This window comes from Euprymna scolopes, chromosome 6, assembly GCF_053919585.1.
Source record: "Euprymna scolopes isolate OS-2025 chromosome 6, ASM5391958v1, whole genome shotgun sequence".
Lineage (NCBI taxonomy): Eukaryota > Metazoa > Mollusca > Cephalopoda > Sepiida > Sepiolidae > Euprymna > Euprymna scolopes.
The window spans coordinates 30,488,994-30,505,482 of NC_136487.1; the positions used below are offsets into that span (position 1 = coordinate 30,488,994).

Below are 16,489 nucleotides of genomic sequence, written 5' to 3' on the forward strand. Positions count from 1 at the left end.
AAGCAAAAGATATTTTATTTCAACTCAATCAGATGTGCCTTATGCACTAATAAAAATGCAATTGGCATTTTGTTAAACTTTTTAAGATTTTAAATATTTATAAATTTTCTCATTATAAAAAACGATTATTTTATTGATTATAATTTTTTGACAGAAGAAATAAAATGAATTGCATAAAAAACATTAGAAGACAAATTTTTAAATCATAAGATAAATCTAAAGTCACTAAATTATCAATAAAGTTTGCCATAATAATACATTCATTAGATTAATTTTAATTTGGAAAGATAGAAGTACAGTTAAAACATCCAGAATCAGCGAATTCATTAAATTTTATCATAACAAAAACGATTGTTTTATTTCAATGCTATTGATAAGAAAATATTTGTTTTACTTGATTAAAATTAATTAAACATAGATTATATCTGTAGTATATAAATATTTTTTTATAATGAAACAATTTATTAATTTTTGCTGATTTACGATTTTTTCATTGCCGGTTTTTATTTTGCAAATTAAAAATAATCCAATAATCTTTTTTGATAATGAAAAAATGTGCTGACAATTAAGTGATTTAAAATATTTGAATATTTTTTTAAATGAACAATTAATTAAAATCAATTTACTAAATAATCATTTTTTTTCAAGATTTATTTACACAATTTACTAATATTTATTGATATAATTGGATAATTTTGCATTGTTCTTCTAATGTTTTATATTCATTTTATTTCTTCTGTCAAAAAATTATAATCAATATAATAATCCTTTTTCATAATGAGAAAATTTATAAATATTTAAAATCTTAAAAAGTTCAACAAAATGCCAATTGCATTTTTATTAGTGCATAAGGCACATCTGATTGAGTTGAAATAAAATATTTTTTGCTTAAATTCTAGTATCTTTCTTTTTATAGTTTAATATTAATAGTTTTTGGTAAATTTTATGGTTAAACATTTTGTTGAACATCTTTCTGTTGAGGCCGAAATCCTTTTTCAAGAAAATATATATATGAACAAAGCTTCTTTCTTAGAACTGCACGCCTGTGGAATTGTCTTCCGTTTTCCTGCTTTCCGGCTGACTACAATATGGTTGTGTTCAAGTCTAAAGTAAATAAGTTCTTGATGAGCCGTTCCATATAAGTTATCCAATTTACCAAATTTTCATTACTAATGATTACTATATTGTCCAATTTCTACTGTACACTCTGTAACCCTTATCCTTGAGTGGCCTCTGGGCCTTGATAATGTGGTGATGCCTATGTAAAATATATATATATATTATATATATATTATATATATATTATATATATATAATATATATATATATATATATATATATATATATATATAGAGAGAGAGAGAGAGAGAGAGAGAGAGAGATGTTAAAGGTATATATGGTAAAAAAGGTGCTCTAGTTTAGTTAATAGACTTTTTTTTTTTACAAGGTAGTCACCACTTATCAAGGCCCGGTAGCCACTCGGAGATAGGGGGTATTGCGTGTACAGTAATCAATGAGATAGTATCGTAATAATCGTTAGTATTGCCGTTTGATAACGTTTCTTACTTAAGGGGGCGGTTCATCAGGAATTTGTTTATGTTGGACTTGAAGATATCCAGGTTATCGTCAGGTGGGAAACAGGCAAACGGAAGAGAGTTCCACGGGCCTGCATTTCTAAGAAAGAAGCTTTGTTAATGAAATCTACGTTTTGGTTGTGGCACAGGTAAAAAGTGGGGAAAACTTTTGACAGTGGTTTCAGCTTGACGGGCGTTTATCGTGAAAGATTGGCGAGGGGGGCCAGGGATTGGAGAGACGAGCACTTGCCATGGAAGTAACGATAAAACAAAGACAGGCATGAGGTTGTACTAATAAAAACATACATGCATATATAAATATATATTATTATTATTATTATTATTATTATTATTTATTATATAATAATCATGACACCCTGCACTGATAATTCCCGATAGGATAAAACACTAGTGTCTGTATGTATTTATTAATTATTATAGTAAATAATTATGTCAGCCCTTTAATGTCTAGATCACTCTGACAGATGTTAAAATCATTTAATAAGAATTAATGTTTAAATTTCAACTGTATCTCTCGCGGATGACGGTAGCCGAATGGTTCGGGTCCTTGCTAATGAAGCCAGACATGACTTCTGTTGCCGGGATTCGAGTCTCTCGACTGGCATTAATCGTGACACCCGGCACTGATGATTTCCAAAAGGATGAAACACTAGTGTCTGTAGGTATTTAATAATTATTATAGTAAATAATATATATATATACACACACACATATATATATATATGTATATATATGTGTGTATATATATATATATATATATATATATATATATATACTAGCAAAAGTACCCGTCATTGACTGGGTTCGAAAACAGCCCACAGAAAATGGACTCTGATTTATCAAAGTATGATAGGTTAGGAAAAGGAAGAGTTGTAAAGAGATAGCTTCGAATTTGGGGGTATCAAAACCAAAGCAAAATATGATGAAAGTAAAAATAAAATAGATAACCCCCATAATTTATTATACCATACCTGTTCACACTGAAACACTTATCACAATATTCTGTGGATCTATATTAAAAAACCTTTGTGACATATTTCCATTGTATGGAGGTCAGGCGCGAACGAATATCCCATAATTTTATTTTATCACGTTTCTTCAAACTGAAACATAATTATCAAAGTATACTTACGCAGATAGATATGAAAAGTCTCTATTAAAGTTTGTGCCTATTTCCATTCTATGGAGGCCAGGCACGAACGCAGACCTCACATTTTATTATACCATCCCTATTTAAGTTAAAACATACTTATCAAAGTATTATTATGTACATCTATATCAAAAACACTTGTAAACGTTTTTTTTTTAATTTTTAATTTTTTTATTTCCATATTTTGTGGACCAGGTGCGAACGCAGACCCCACAATTTTAATGAACCACCGTTCTGCCAGATCAAACATACCCATTCCTGTGTCTCGATACATCTTCTATCATTATATGTAATCAGTTTTTTTTTTAAATAGTCAACCATATAGGAGCCTATTCGTGACCACACACACACACACACACACACACGCAGATATTCAGCTTTATATATATATATATATATATATATATATATATATATATATATATATATATATATATATATGTATCAGTTACAAAACAAACTGTTGTAATGTTTATCTCATACTCTGCCAAGGAGAACACGTTGTCTAGCTCAATTTCTAAATTCTTTCCATTTCCCCTTTCGAGACAACATATTAAAAAGATACGTAATACTGACGAAGGCAATGTTATGAAGAGAGTTAATTTATGAACAAATGTAATACCGTTTTCTTACTATTTCTGATACCGGAAAATATATAATACAACAACTAGTCCCGACACATAACAGAATTCTCAACCCGTTGCATATCAATATATTAAGAAGATACGTAATGTTGATAAAGGCAGAATATACTTAAATCTAAACGATTTTCAACCGGTTCTTATTTCCGAACAACTGGTGTGAGTTATTGCTGTTTAAAAACACACAGTTTACAATCGACAAACCGAGTTCGGAATCGGTCAGTTCTTTATACTTATACCCGAATGCTGTTAGAAAACTTATTAACTTTAAACCTTTTCTCCGCCTAATAAAAAATAGATAATGACCTAATATATCGATTTTAACTTTCTATTTTAATTCAGTCGAAGTTCTCAAAAATCAAGGGCTCGCTCTTTCTGGGTCTAACATTTGATCTCTATATGAAATACATAGATATTCGAATAGTTCATTAAAGTTCTCTTATCATCTCAAACACTGAAATACCTTTGTATAAAGAGCTAAGTTATCCCACACCCCTAATTTAAGTAACCCTCATATTGAATAAACGATTTAATCTATATGTATTAGTCTTTATCTTATATTGTCATTTTTTCATTACTTATCATATATATATATATATATATATATATATACTCATTATCAGACATAGACTGAGATGGAGTGGTCATATGGTGAGGATATCAGACAGTCGACTTCCCAAACAACTCCTTTATGGCGAGCTCGCCGAGGGAAGACGTCTAGCTCAAAAGCCTAAAATGAGATACAAGGATTGTTTGAGGTCCACCTTGAAAACATGTGAGATGGATGAGAGAACCTAGAAGAATCTTGCTTTGGATCGTGGAGAGTGGGGAAGGACCTTACGGGGATGTGTGGGCACGTTTAAAGCTGATCGAACCCGGTATGAGCGACTGAAACGTGATATCCGGAAAGAGAAAGTACAAGAAGCAGTGGATGACCTGGGGCGCCAAATTGGTCTGGAGTGTGAGGTGTGCGGGAGATTATGTCTGCGCAGAGCTGGGTTGATAAGTCACCAGACTACTCATCAGCGCAATGGACCACAAAACAATATTGTGTTGCCAGATCTAACCTGTGTCAACTGCGGACGGACGTGCAAAACAGCAGGCAGTTTGAAGCGGCATTTGAATATACATAGAAGTGACCATCAAGAACATGCTGCTAGTGGGGCACATGTCTGCACAATGTGTGTCAAAGAATTCCAGAGTTTGGCAGGGCTTAAAAGCCACCTTCATGCGGCCCATCACTGATTTTTTTCATGTTTCTGTAGATATATATTTTTATATGTGCTATATCAAGTAAAAGCAATGTTCGAAATCGAATTTGCCGCCATCATATATATATATATATATATATATATATATATATCTTTACACCATCAACGCTCTGATCCCCATCTGGCATCAATTGAAATGGATGGCTCTCGTCTTGGAGAGGCTCCATGTTTTGACAAGCTTCTGGGTTTGACCTTTACTCCTGATCTGAAATGGAACACGTACATCAAATCTGTTGCCAGGGACGCTGGGAAAATGGTGGGATCCTTCTACCGCTCCAGAAGATATCTCACTACTGATGCAATTCTCTATCTATATAAAAGCCAAGTAAGTCCAAGGCTGGAGTACTGCTGCCACATCTGAGCAGGAGCTGCTAAAAACAGCCTATCCTGCCTTGACAGAGTACAAAATAGACTTCGTGGTTTAGTGGGGGATGCCCTTTTCTCTTCCCTGCAACCTCTCTCCCACAGAAGAGAAGTTGCGAGCCTGTGTTTGTTTTATCGTTATTTCCATGGCAGGTGCGCATCTGAGCTCCAATCTTCCGTCCCCCCTCGCCAATCTTTCACGAGAAACACCCGTCTGGCTGAAACTACTGTCAATAATTTTCCCCACTCTTTATCTGTGCCTAAATCCAAACGTAGATTCCATGAGCAAAGCTTCTTTCTTAGAACTGCACGCCAGTGGAACTCCCTGCCGCTTGCTTGTTTCTCACCTGACTACAACTTGGACGTCTTCAAGTCCAACATAAACAAACTCCTGACAAACCGCCCCCTTAAGTAAGACACTCTATCAAAACCCCTCATACTAATGATTACTACAATACTATCTCATTGATTACTGTACACGCAATAACCCTTATCCCTTAATGGCCGTCGGGCCTTGATAAGTGGTGACCCCCATGTAAATATATATATATATATATATATATATATATATTCGGGTGTGTGCTCTTATGTTCATAGAATAAATAAGTTATTATATAACGGTATTACTTACACAAAAACAAATATCAACCAAATGCAAATTTATACGCAAGATATCAGATAAAAGAATTAGAAAAAGAATTAAAAACTTTACTAATGGTAAATAGTTTTAAGGATAAACAAAAAACAACGTCAAAAAACTGGAAACATGCTAGGATAAGATATCAAGTAGTCGCTCTGCCGTCGCTTGACATTTCAATTTAAAATTAAATAAATTAGAAAATTTGAATGCTTTTACCAAAATACCGATGCCACCTGATTCTCTCGGTTTTGCTAGTTCTTCGGCCCAGTTCTGGATTTCAAAGTCCTTTTCGAGTTTTTCAGGAGAATCTGGAGATGAAATACAAATAAAATAAGAAAGAATAATTTTCAAAATATATAGAAAAACCTAGAAATAAATGAAAATAGAAATGTTCTTATAAATGGAAATATGTTTAAGAATACTTTTTAAATCGGTTTTATAATGTTATTTTCAAAGTTCACAACGGATGCCAGTAGGACATTAACAACCGCTGAAAACACATAGATACATAGAAAGAGTTTTTTTGTATATGGTGTGTTTGAATCGTCTGCTAATTTCGTATTGCTAACACATTCCTGTAACTGATAGATAAGACAATTTAAATGTAATTTATGTATGTTCGTTCTACTGCGATTATCTCTGAATGTGTATGCTGTACACTAAACAGGGCAAGTGAATTCAAGGCAGCAGCGCTTATTATATTCCAAACCACCATTCGTTCATGCATTAACTATTGCTGTCACATCTAGGCTAGTACATCAAACAGTAGTCCATCCATCTTCAACAGGATAAAAAAGAGGTCCTTATCTTGCAGTTTATCAAGCTCTAGCCCCTGTTCCATCGCTGGAATTTTGCACCCCCTGTGCTTGCTTTTCAAGTCCTTCGATACAACGTACTTTGACGAACTTGCAGCATTGGTGCCCTCCGATGTAAATATGGCTGGTCAACCCTATAATCAGCTAAATCACATTACTTTACTGCAGATGTTGTGAAATGTCGAAAAATTGTCTAGTCTAACAGTTTCTTTCCTTGAGCTTCTAGCCTTTGGAATTCCTTGCCTTCTCCCTGATTCGCTGAGTCTACTAACATGTAGTAATGTAAATGTAATATATAAATATAAACATCTTTTTGTATAACTACCTACTTTGGATGACCCCCCCACATATATATATATATATATATATATATATATATATATATATATATATATATGCCATAATTCGCAGTATCCCTTACGACTCCGTGATAATATGCTAAATTAAAATAAAAATGAATGAACCAAATCATTATTTACAATATTTTTCCATGGTATAAACTGAAGAAAATTACATTTTCCTGCAAAAAATCATTAAAATATGTTTTAAAAAATTGGATGTATATTACGAAATATTTTAATTTAAATGAGTTTTTAATAATATAGAATGGAAACGTTTTTTTTTTCGAATGAGAATGATTTTAATTTTTATAATTCCTATTTTTTGTGACAAATATTACAATTCTGAAACGTCTTTATTATCATATCTTCAAGATTCTAGTTTTTAATAATTCTTTTCCTACGTTTGTTTATAGAAATCTCTCCAGACAAGCCATTCAGCCACTTGAGGTAAATAAGTTAAAATAGTACTTTAAAGTTAAAAAAGCACCCAACAATAAACAGATGAATAGATTTCGATTGTATTTAATTTCTTTTTATTGTTTTTTGGCACAAAAATTTTAAAGCGTTTGTGTAATCCTTAACACGAAATACTGATCGACGTAATGTTTCTGCATTTTTGAGATGAGCATTTTGGATTCATCGGACTAGTGTGATTTTCACAACGTTTCGGTTGATGTAACCTCCGACCTTTTTCAGCTGTAGCTTGTCGAACTCGGGATTCTTTTTTTTTTTTTTTTTGTCGAACTCGGGAATTTGGACGGAATTTCGAGCGGAACTCTTTATTTACTTCAAGGGGGTAATTATATACTTCAAGGGGCTAATTATTTATTTCAAGGGGGGTAATTATTTATTTTAAGGGGGTAATTATTTATTTCAAGGGGCTAATTATTTATTTTAAGGGAGTAATTATTTACTTCAAGGGGGTAACATGCTGTTCTTTGCTGGTTGACGTTTCATACATGAATTCAGCATTTCTGTTTGTAGCATTCGACTAGGAATTGCCACCACTTTGGACACTTTCGATTTTGTATATTTCTGATTCAGTTTTATTTTTTTTTTATGACACCTTCGCGTTGAATAATTCTACCATGATAAGATTTGTGGTAGATTCAAAGGCCTCGCCACCACTGGAAAGAATCTTCAACAACTGAATTCATCATAGGATCGACTTTATCTTTACTTTTAAATATCTCGGGTTTTCTTCAACTTTTGAGATATGGTTAGTACGCTTCTCTTATTCTGTCCCATAGCATTTGGGGAAATATTATCCAATTTATAAAATGAGATGAATAATGTAGCATTAAAGGTATTATTATAAGTTGTATGTAATACTTATTTTAAAATTAAGCCAACACAATTAAAAAAAAACATATGAAAGATTCCGAATATTACATATTTCGGACATTTTCTGTTTCTATATATTTTATTCCTTAAATTCTGTATGACTAAAACTACTGTTCTTATATTGAGTATTACTTTCGTGATATTACAGCAATATTCCTACAGAACTCTGGAATCGTCATGGAATTTTGAATGAAATCCTTTATTAAATCCACCGGAGAAGCATCTCTAATTCCGTTATCCATGACCCGATAGAAGTCTTAAGTACTTCACCATTGTTAACTGAGTATTGCCAGCACTGAGGATTGACCCTTCAACCCCCAGAAAAGTGTCATTTACAACTGAATTTTGCTTAGGACTTAAGTCATGAGGCCACGGGTCCTGGTGGATAATTTTAGTATGGATTTTTGGAGGTTACATTGTCCGAAACGTTGAATAGATAACATTCAAGATGATAACAGAAGTAAAAATAATACAAATAATATCAATTATCAATTATCATTAAAAAAAACAAGGAACATGCTACCTTAAATTCTGTTATTGATTATTAAGGTGGCCTACTATAGATTGATGGTTTTATGCAGAAATAGTAAAGAGGAGATGTGAAGAGGTATTAGTATATTGTAAAATAACATGCTAGCTATGAAATTTAACTTTAATCTTTTCTGGTCGTTTTAATCTCTCAATGAGTTAAAATCAGCGTCATTCCGCCTACGTTGATGGAATGAGTCATTTAAAGACAACAAGAACAACAACAGCAGCGGGACGCATCCGGCACAGAAAAAGGACCTCTCAGTAGCTTCTGAACTCCCCGCCGAAAGAGTAGGTAACACTGAACCGGGACCGAGCGAAAATTGCGAAAACGCGGGACAACCTACACAAGTGGGGTCATGTACAGGACGCCCGGTGTCCCTGTGGCAATAACGTGCAGACTCTCGCACACACATTTACATCTTTGCGAGGCACGCTCCGATGCTGACCTGAGATATGCCTTGGACACTGACCGACGATGGACTATAGTGAAACGCTTAGATGATGATGCTGAATGGGTTTAGGATGAAGAAAAAGGTGTCACTTGTATGCTTACATTTTTACGCAGACCTCCTTGTAGTAATGGTTAAATATAAAAAAATAAAATGCAGTTTTCAACCAGTTACAACTTACCGTAATATATTTTAATGTAACTGGAGACGTAATCTTTAATAATATTATAGTAGAGAATAGCATCGTCCCGGAAAGGATAATATGGTAGGACATCTGGATCATCTACCTAGAAATGGATAAAAATATCAAAACTTTAAAACATTATTCAATTTATTTAGTCGATTTCGGATACGCATCGAATTTTGCCTTTGTTTTAGATTTTTAGAAAAAATAAACTTATATCAATTAGTTATTGTATAACGAGGGTATAAAAATAGGGTATAAAAATAATTAATCAGAGTAAATTTAATTTATATAATAAGTTTAAAATGTATATCTTATTAGATATTTATCAAATAATCTTTTCATTTTCATAGGAAAAATATTAAGTAGTTCTGTCTGCAACACATGTTGCCAACATCGGGAGTGTATGATTTATAGTGTAGTAGTAGTAGCAGTAGTAGTAGTAGTAGTAGTAGTAGTAGTAGTAGTAGTAGTAGTAGTAGTAGTAGTAGTGTTTGCAAAAACAAAGGGAGAACTAGAAACACTAATAAACACGACCAGAATCTGTAGCCAGGAAATGCAATTGGAATCCGGCCTGGAAAAGTGCGCACTGCTGACCATGAGAAGAAAACTATAAGCAACAGAAGGTATAGTACTATCCAATCAAACTAAAATAAGAGCACTGGATAAACATGAGAGGTACAGATACTTGGAGGTGTTGGAAGCAGACGCAATTAAAGTAACGGAAATGAAAGAGACAATTTTCAGAGGATTTCCCTCAATCCCGGCTCCAAACCAGGAGCTTCAAAGATCAAGGGGTTTCCTAAGGATGTTGGTGGTACCTACAATAACAGAAGTCTGACGGCCGCCTAAAACATCGGGGATTCGTAGTTTTTTTAATTGTCCTTCCAGACGACTTGATACCACTCCTGGTGTACAAACTACGACCGGGATCATTTGTGTTTTAATACCTTATCTCCAAGGCCAATGGAGCATAGTTGCTCTAATTCTCGTTCTCCTTCTCTCACATTCCTGTCCAAAATTACTGAGAAGTCTACAATCTGCCAGTTTTTTGAGACTTTGTCAATGACGACCAAATCCGAACGATTATGTTCCAATGCCTTGATCGTTATGACACTTTTGTCCAACCATACCTCTGCATTTCCATCCTCATTAACTTTCACTTCATCAGGCACCTCCTCAAGCCACTTTCCAACACACTTCACTTCAACCTTCTTACACACCTCCCAATATATCCGGAGTCCTATGCGATCGTGTATTTTGTGGTACTCTCTCTGGGCCAATCCACTACACCCTGCGGCAAGGTGTGCAATTGACTTACCACAAATCCGGCATTCTGCAGCAACTTCCTCTCCTAGAACCACTTTTTTAACAATCGTGTTTCTAATGCCTGCTCCTATGCTGCACAAACAAAAGTTTAAGTACTCTTAGCCATATACCCAGCTCTAAACCATTGCCATGATCTTTCATCAGCCACTTCTACTATATCCTGGAAGATTTTACAATGCATTTTCTTCCTAGCCAGTTCCTCTGCCCTTTCTCCACCCATACGTTTCACATAATCACCCTTGGTCTCACATACCTCCACTTCATTGGCCACAACCTTAAGTATCCACTCCTCACTTCTAACCATATGCACCTTCAACGACATCTCCTCAGTTCTAACACAATCTTTTACACTTTTCAATCCTCTCCCACCGTCTTTCCTCTTTTGATACAGCCTCGCTACGTTACTACTAATACTACTACTACTACTACTAATAATAATAATAATAATAATAATGAATAAATAAATAAGCAAGGTTCCGCCCTTTCTATATCAATGAAAGTAAATAGGTGTAAACCAATTACTACATCATGAATAATTTCGTAACATTTAGGATAAAATGTTTTCGAAAATGCATATATATATATATATATATATATATATATATATATAGAGAGAGAGAGAGAGAGAGAGAGAGAGAGCAGGAGATAGAGAGAGAGGGATAAGTGACGCTGTTTGTGTGTGTGCATAACGTATCTACTAAACTCCTCTCTGAACTTTTGATCTCCAGATTTGAAACTTAATATTTAGGGAATTTGGACATGTGAAAAAAGTATGATTCTGCTTTTATCATGTAAAACTAACTGCTAAGGGATCAAAATTAAACGAACTACAGTTGACTTTGGCAGGAATAAATCGAATAAAGCTGTTACTCCTGCTATTACCTTTTCGCATGCGCAAAATTAAACATCCATAGTCGCTTAATTTTAAACCTCTCGTATCTATCTGTCGGTAGTTCATCTTGTAACGACGCTGAGTTGATAAATAACCACTAAGGCTAGAGAGCTAAACGTTTTGGTTTCGATTTTAGTGGATAGCACACACACACACACACACACATATATATGTGTGTGTGTGTGTGTGTGTGTGCGTGTGTGTGTGTGTGTGTGTGTGTGTGTGTGAATTCTCCCGTCGATTTCGGTATAAACTTAAAGGATATCGGTTGAATACACAGCAGAAAAGCTCGGCATATATAATTAACGGTAGATTCTTTCATTTGAGTTCGAAATGAATGTCCCTCTTCCCAATCCTTCAGCAACCATTGAATTTCTTACATTTTGTTTTTACATGTTTCTATAGGCGTGAAGGCTATCATGCGTATAGTAACGATGGGCAGATGATTTGTGTGAAAAGAATCTTTCGATTAGTGCATAAAATTGGCGAGTAAAACGATAACAATATGAATTTAACTCCGCAAGGGGTTTACTTGAAGAGAGAAACATGACATTTCTTATTTAGAATTGAAATGGCATATTTGTGATGTAAGTCGGGTTACTTTCCGGACACGCCTTTCTGTCAATAAGCAATAAGTACATGTGTGGAAGGATAATGTGTAGACAAAGCGGCATGGAAAGATAGTAGCCTCTGAGTTCAAGTTTTATTTAAAAAGTGAAACCCGTACTTTACATAAAAATAAGATAAATGTTAGTAACAAAAATTTACTTAGTTAAAAAAAAAAAAGCGATTTTTACGTATTGAACAAGGAAACCCATCTTTCGAAATTGCTATCGCCCATAATCAATTGACTGTAAATAACAGTTTAATGACCATCGTATATCACAGATCTCACAACTCCAAGAATTGCCTATTAACCTACGCACACTCCATTAATTTTGAAATTTTCAGACAGCTTCATGACAAGTTGTATTGTTATTCATTAAGTCCACATGAAGTAATTGTCATAAATATCATTTACAAGACTTGTTAGATGCCTTCTAAGAAATCAGAAGCCATTTTCTTTCTAAACCGCTGTGTCTACAAATTACCAGAAGGTTGTTTAGGGAGAGAAAGTGTACTTACCCCTCGTGACTTTAGTTCGGCTGGGAGAGTTCCTTGTATATCAAAACTCCAAGTTTTAATCCTAGAAAGAAAGCAAGTTGATAATCTATATATTAATAGGATAACGGGTGTGTTCTTTTGTGTGTGTCACGCTTTTGTGTGTCACGCTTTTGCGTGTCACGCTTTCCAGCAAATTTCATTGGTTGAGATTTAAGAACACACACGCTATTGTATTAGTATATAGATTAGACTAAATGTTAGTTAATAGATTTGGTGAGTGTTTAATGGGGTTCCAGGCATAATCTTCTCCTTCTTTTCGAGAATGGGAGACCATAGACTGACGTGTTTACTTCCGGTGATGACGTCATTATCTTCTGTTAAAAAGATGCATATATGATGTACTATATTGACATAAGATGGCGTATTCAAAAAATCTCATAGATGTACTGCTAATTAAAAATATCACGTAAAAGTATCATTGATCGCTAGGGGTTTATTTGCAACATTCCAAAAATCACGTAAATATATGAAGATATCCTGAGTTCATATTTTCGTCCTTAATGTCCTTATGGCAGTAATTACAAAAACTCTTCTTGAGGAGGACGGAGGGATTAAATCACTAGAATGCTAGGACTGTTATGTTGAAGTAATGGTTGCCTAATCACTAACTGTATTCATGTTTTTATGTATTAATTTCGAAAAGCTGCTGAAACTGTTTATGATTTAAGCATTACTTTATTTCAAGTATATTTTTAACACTGGGGTGGGGGATATGAAATCAGTCCCGGAAATAGCTGAACCAGTTAACGCATTAAATATTACTTTATTTCATGTATATTTTTAACAGTGCGTTGGGGGATATGAAGTCAGTCCCGGAAATGGCTGCAACCATTTACGTTTAAGACATCATGTATTTAATGTATATTTTAAACAGTCGAGTGGGGGATAAGTCAGTTCAAGAAATAGATGAAACAGTTGACGATTTAGACATTACATTATTTCATTCATACATCAGTGTGTTGGGGATATTAAGTCAGTCCCGGGAATGGCTGAAACAGTTTATGATTCAAACATTACGTTATTTCATCTATATTTTTTATCAGTGGGGTGAAGTCAGTCCTGGGATTGGATAAGTGCAAATATATGCTAGAATAATACCCAGCGTCGCCCAGGATTGAATAATATAAGTGGAAACATATAGTAACAGAATACCCAGCATCGCCCGGGATTTAAGGAGATAGGAGGACGATATATACTAGCAGAATACGCAGAGTCAACCGGCATTGAATAAGATGGGTTGAACATATATACAATGAGAATACCTGGAATTGATTGATGTGTTTTTATGAAATTCTTATGATATATTATCAAAGTTACTATTTTAGTAAGGGGGGTGATAATGTGGGTCAAAATTATGAAAAATGATTGTCAAAATTTGTAACATATGAAAGAATTATGAAAAATGATGTTATGTAAGTTAATGGTTTGGTGTGTTTGTACTGAAATAATAAGCCCAGACAATACATCAAAGTTATTATTTTAGTAAGGGATGGGGCGCTAATATGGGTTAGAATTATGAAAAATGATTGTCGAAATATTTCCAAGAATTATTAAAAATTATGAAATGCGAGTTAATTGATTGATGTGTTTCTAATGAAATAATCAGCCCAGGCAATATATCAAAGATATTATTTTAGTAAGAGTTCATCAATAATGTGGGTTAAAATTATGGAAATGATTGTCGAAATTGGTGACATATCCATGAATTATGCAAAATTATGAAATGTGAGTTAATGGATTGGTGTTTTGTCATGAAATAACCAGCGAAGACAACTGTCAATTTTCCATCCATGGGTTAAATATAATTTGTCTCCTAACACTTGTCAATTTTCAATCCATGGGTTAAATATAATTTGTCTCCTAACACTTGTCAATTTTCCATCCATGGGTTACATATAATTTGTCTCCTAACACTTGTCAATTTTCCATCCATGGGTTAAATATAATTTGTCTCCTAACACTTGGTTATTTCCATCCATGGGTTAAATATAATTTGTCTCCTAACACTTGGTTATTTCCATCCATGGATTAAATATAATTTGTCTCCTAACACTTGTCAATTTTCCATCCATGCATTTGATATAATTTGTCTCCTAACACTTGCCAATTTTCCATCCATGGGTTAAATATAATTTGTCTCCTAACATTTGTCAATTTTCCATTCATGGGTTTAATATAATTTGTCTCCTAACACTTGTCAATTGTCCATCCATGGGTTAAATACAATTTGTCTCCTAACACTTGTCAATTTTCCATTCATGGGTTTAATACAATTTGTCTCCTAACACTTGTCAATGTTCCATCCATGGGTTAAATATAATTTTTCTCCTAACACTTGTCAATTTTCCATCCATGGTTAATTATAATTTGTCTACTAACACTATTTAACTGACTAGGAAACCACTTTGTTAATTCTTCATTTCATTATAACTAAATCTATTTATCCCATCTCTTACTACCTTTTCTTACTGGCGGGGGTTAATCACATTCTGTAAAATTTCAACTAATATTTCTTTACAAGTATTTCTTCTTCCGGACGGCTGAGTAACAAATGCTCATTGTGTAATTTTAAAACAACTTATTTTACTTTCTGTGTATTCGTGTATGCCATGGTTTGGAAATCCGTCAGACTAAAAGAACCTTGTATCCAATTTATTTATCTGTTGCTTTTAAAAGCTTACATATGTTCTCTGTCGATCTACTTCCTTCGTGTCTTGATGCACAAAAGGTGGGGGGGGGGCTTACCCTCGAGCGATGAGGTCAAACATGCCGGCAATTCCAATGTTCATTGTATTGTCCACCCAGCCTCCTTCTGATATCAGAAATTGCAAACCTCTCCTAAAAAGAACAACAAGAATACAGGTGTATTACATGTGTACACAAACACTATTAAAAATATATCAGCAGGCAAATTGGCATTACATAAGTAACAACAAATTAATTTTTCTGTTTCAGGCTGTCTTCCATCTATAGAGAAAGGGTTACATTTAAAAGGTTCCTGTGCGATGATGAGTTAATAGCAAAGAAAAAGTTACGCAATCGATAAATATACTTCTTCTAAGTTTACACTGCTTGAATTCAGCATCAAAGAGAAACCCATAACAGCTGGGACTAATGTGCATATAAACAATAAAAACTAATATAAACATAATAAAACGATAGTATTATTTCGTGCCGTTATCAATTTCGATCACATTTACCGCATCAATTGAACTAAAACTTTTGGAATAAATAAACAAGTCCCCGAAGCGATGCTCGTCAACTATTTTAGGATATTTATCTATCACTCTCTCTCTCTCTCTCATATATATATATATATATATATATATATATATATATATATATATATATATATATATATATATATATACTTCAGCATAATGAAATACAATAAATCTATTGGTAAGAAAATTCAGTGATTATCACAAAATATTATTAGATGTAATATTTTATATAAGACAACCCGAGCTAAATAAAATTGCTCGATGTACCGGATAGAGCAAATAAATCATAATTTAGGAATTTCAAATTTATGATTTGAAAAAGTTAAATTTCAAATATAGAATGTTTATTGTATGCAAAACAAAGAATACATTTTAATAAATATATTTCCTTAACCCATGAGTTTTCGATGTTTATTCATCTCCTCAGAGAAAAATATTAGTAAATATTATAAATGGTTTTCACTTTAATTGTAAAGGTAATAATCATACCAAATTAGAAGTTTTAAAAGGGTTTACATCGTTTTAGCAACATAGAATAAGGGAAATTAGATATTGA

The 16,489-nt window shown here is 33.5% G+C and overlaps 1 protein-coding gene across 1 annotated transcript in view; it reads right to left on the bottom strand.

Moving 5' to 3' along the window:
• The window catches only part of LOC145277602 (polyunsaturated fatty acid 5-lipoxygenase-like), a 220,071-nt gene that overhangs the window by 23,466 nt on the left and 180,116 nt on the right, over positions 1-16,489 (bottom strand). The window contains exons 10-13 of the mRNA XM_080129121.1: positions 15,455-15,547; positions 12,671-12,731; positions 9,322-9,427; positions 5,877-5,968 (exon numbers count right to left, since the gene is read on the bottom strand). Of these exons, the coding sequence (XP_079985247.1) occupies positions 5,877-5,968; positions 9,322-9,427; positions 12,671-12,731; positions 15,455-15,547 (352 nt within the window). The remainder of the gene's footprint in view (positions 1-5,876; positions 5,969-9,321; positions 9,428-12,670; positions 12,732-15,454; positions 15,548-16,489) is intronic.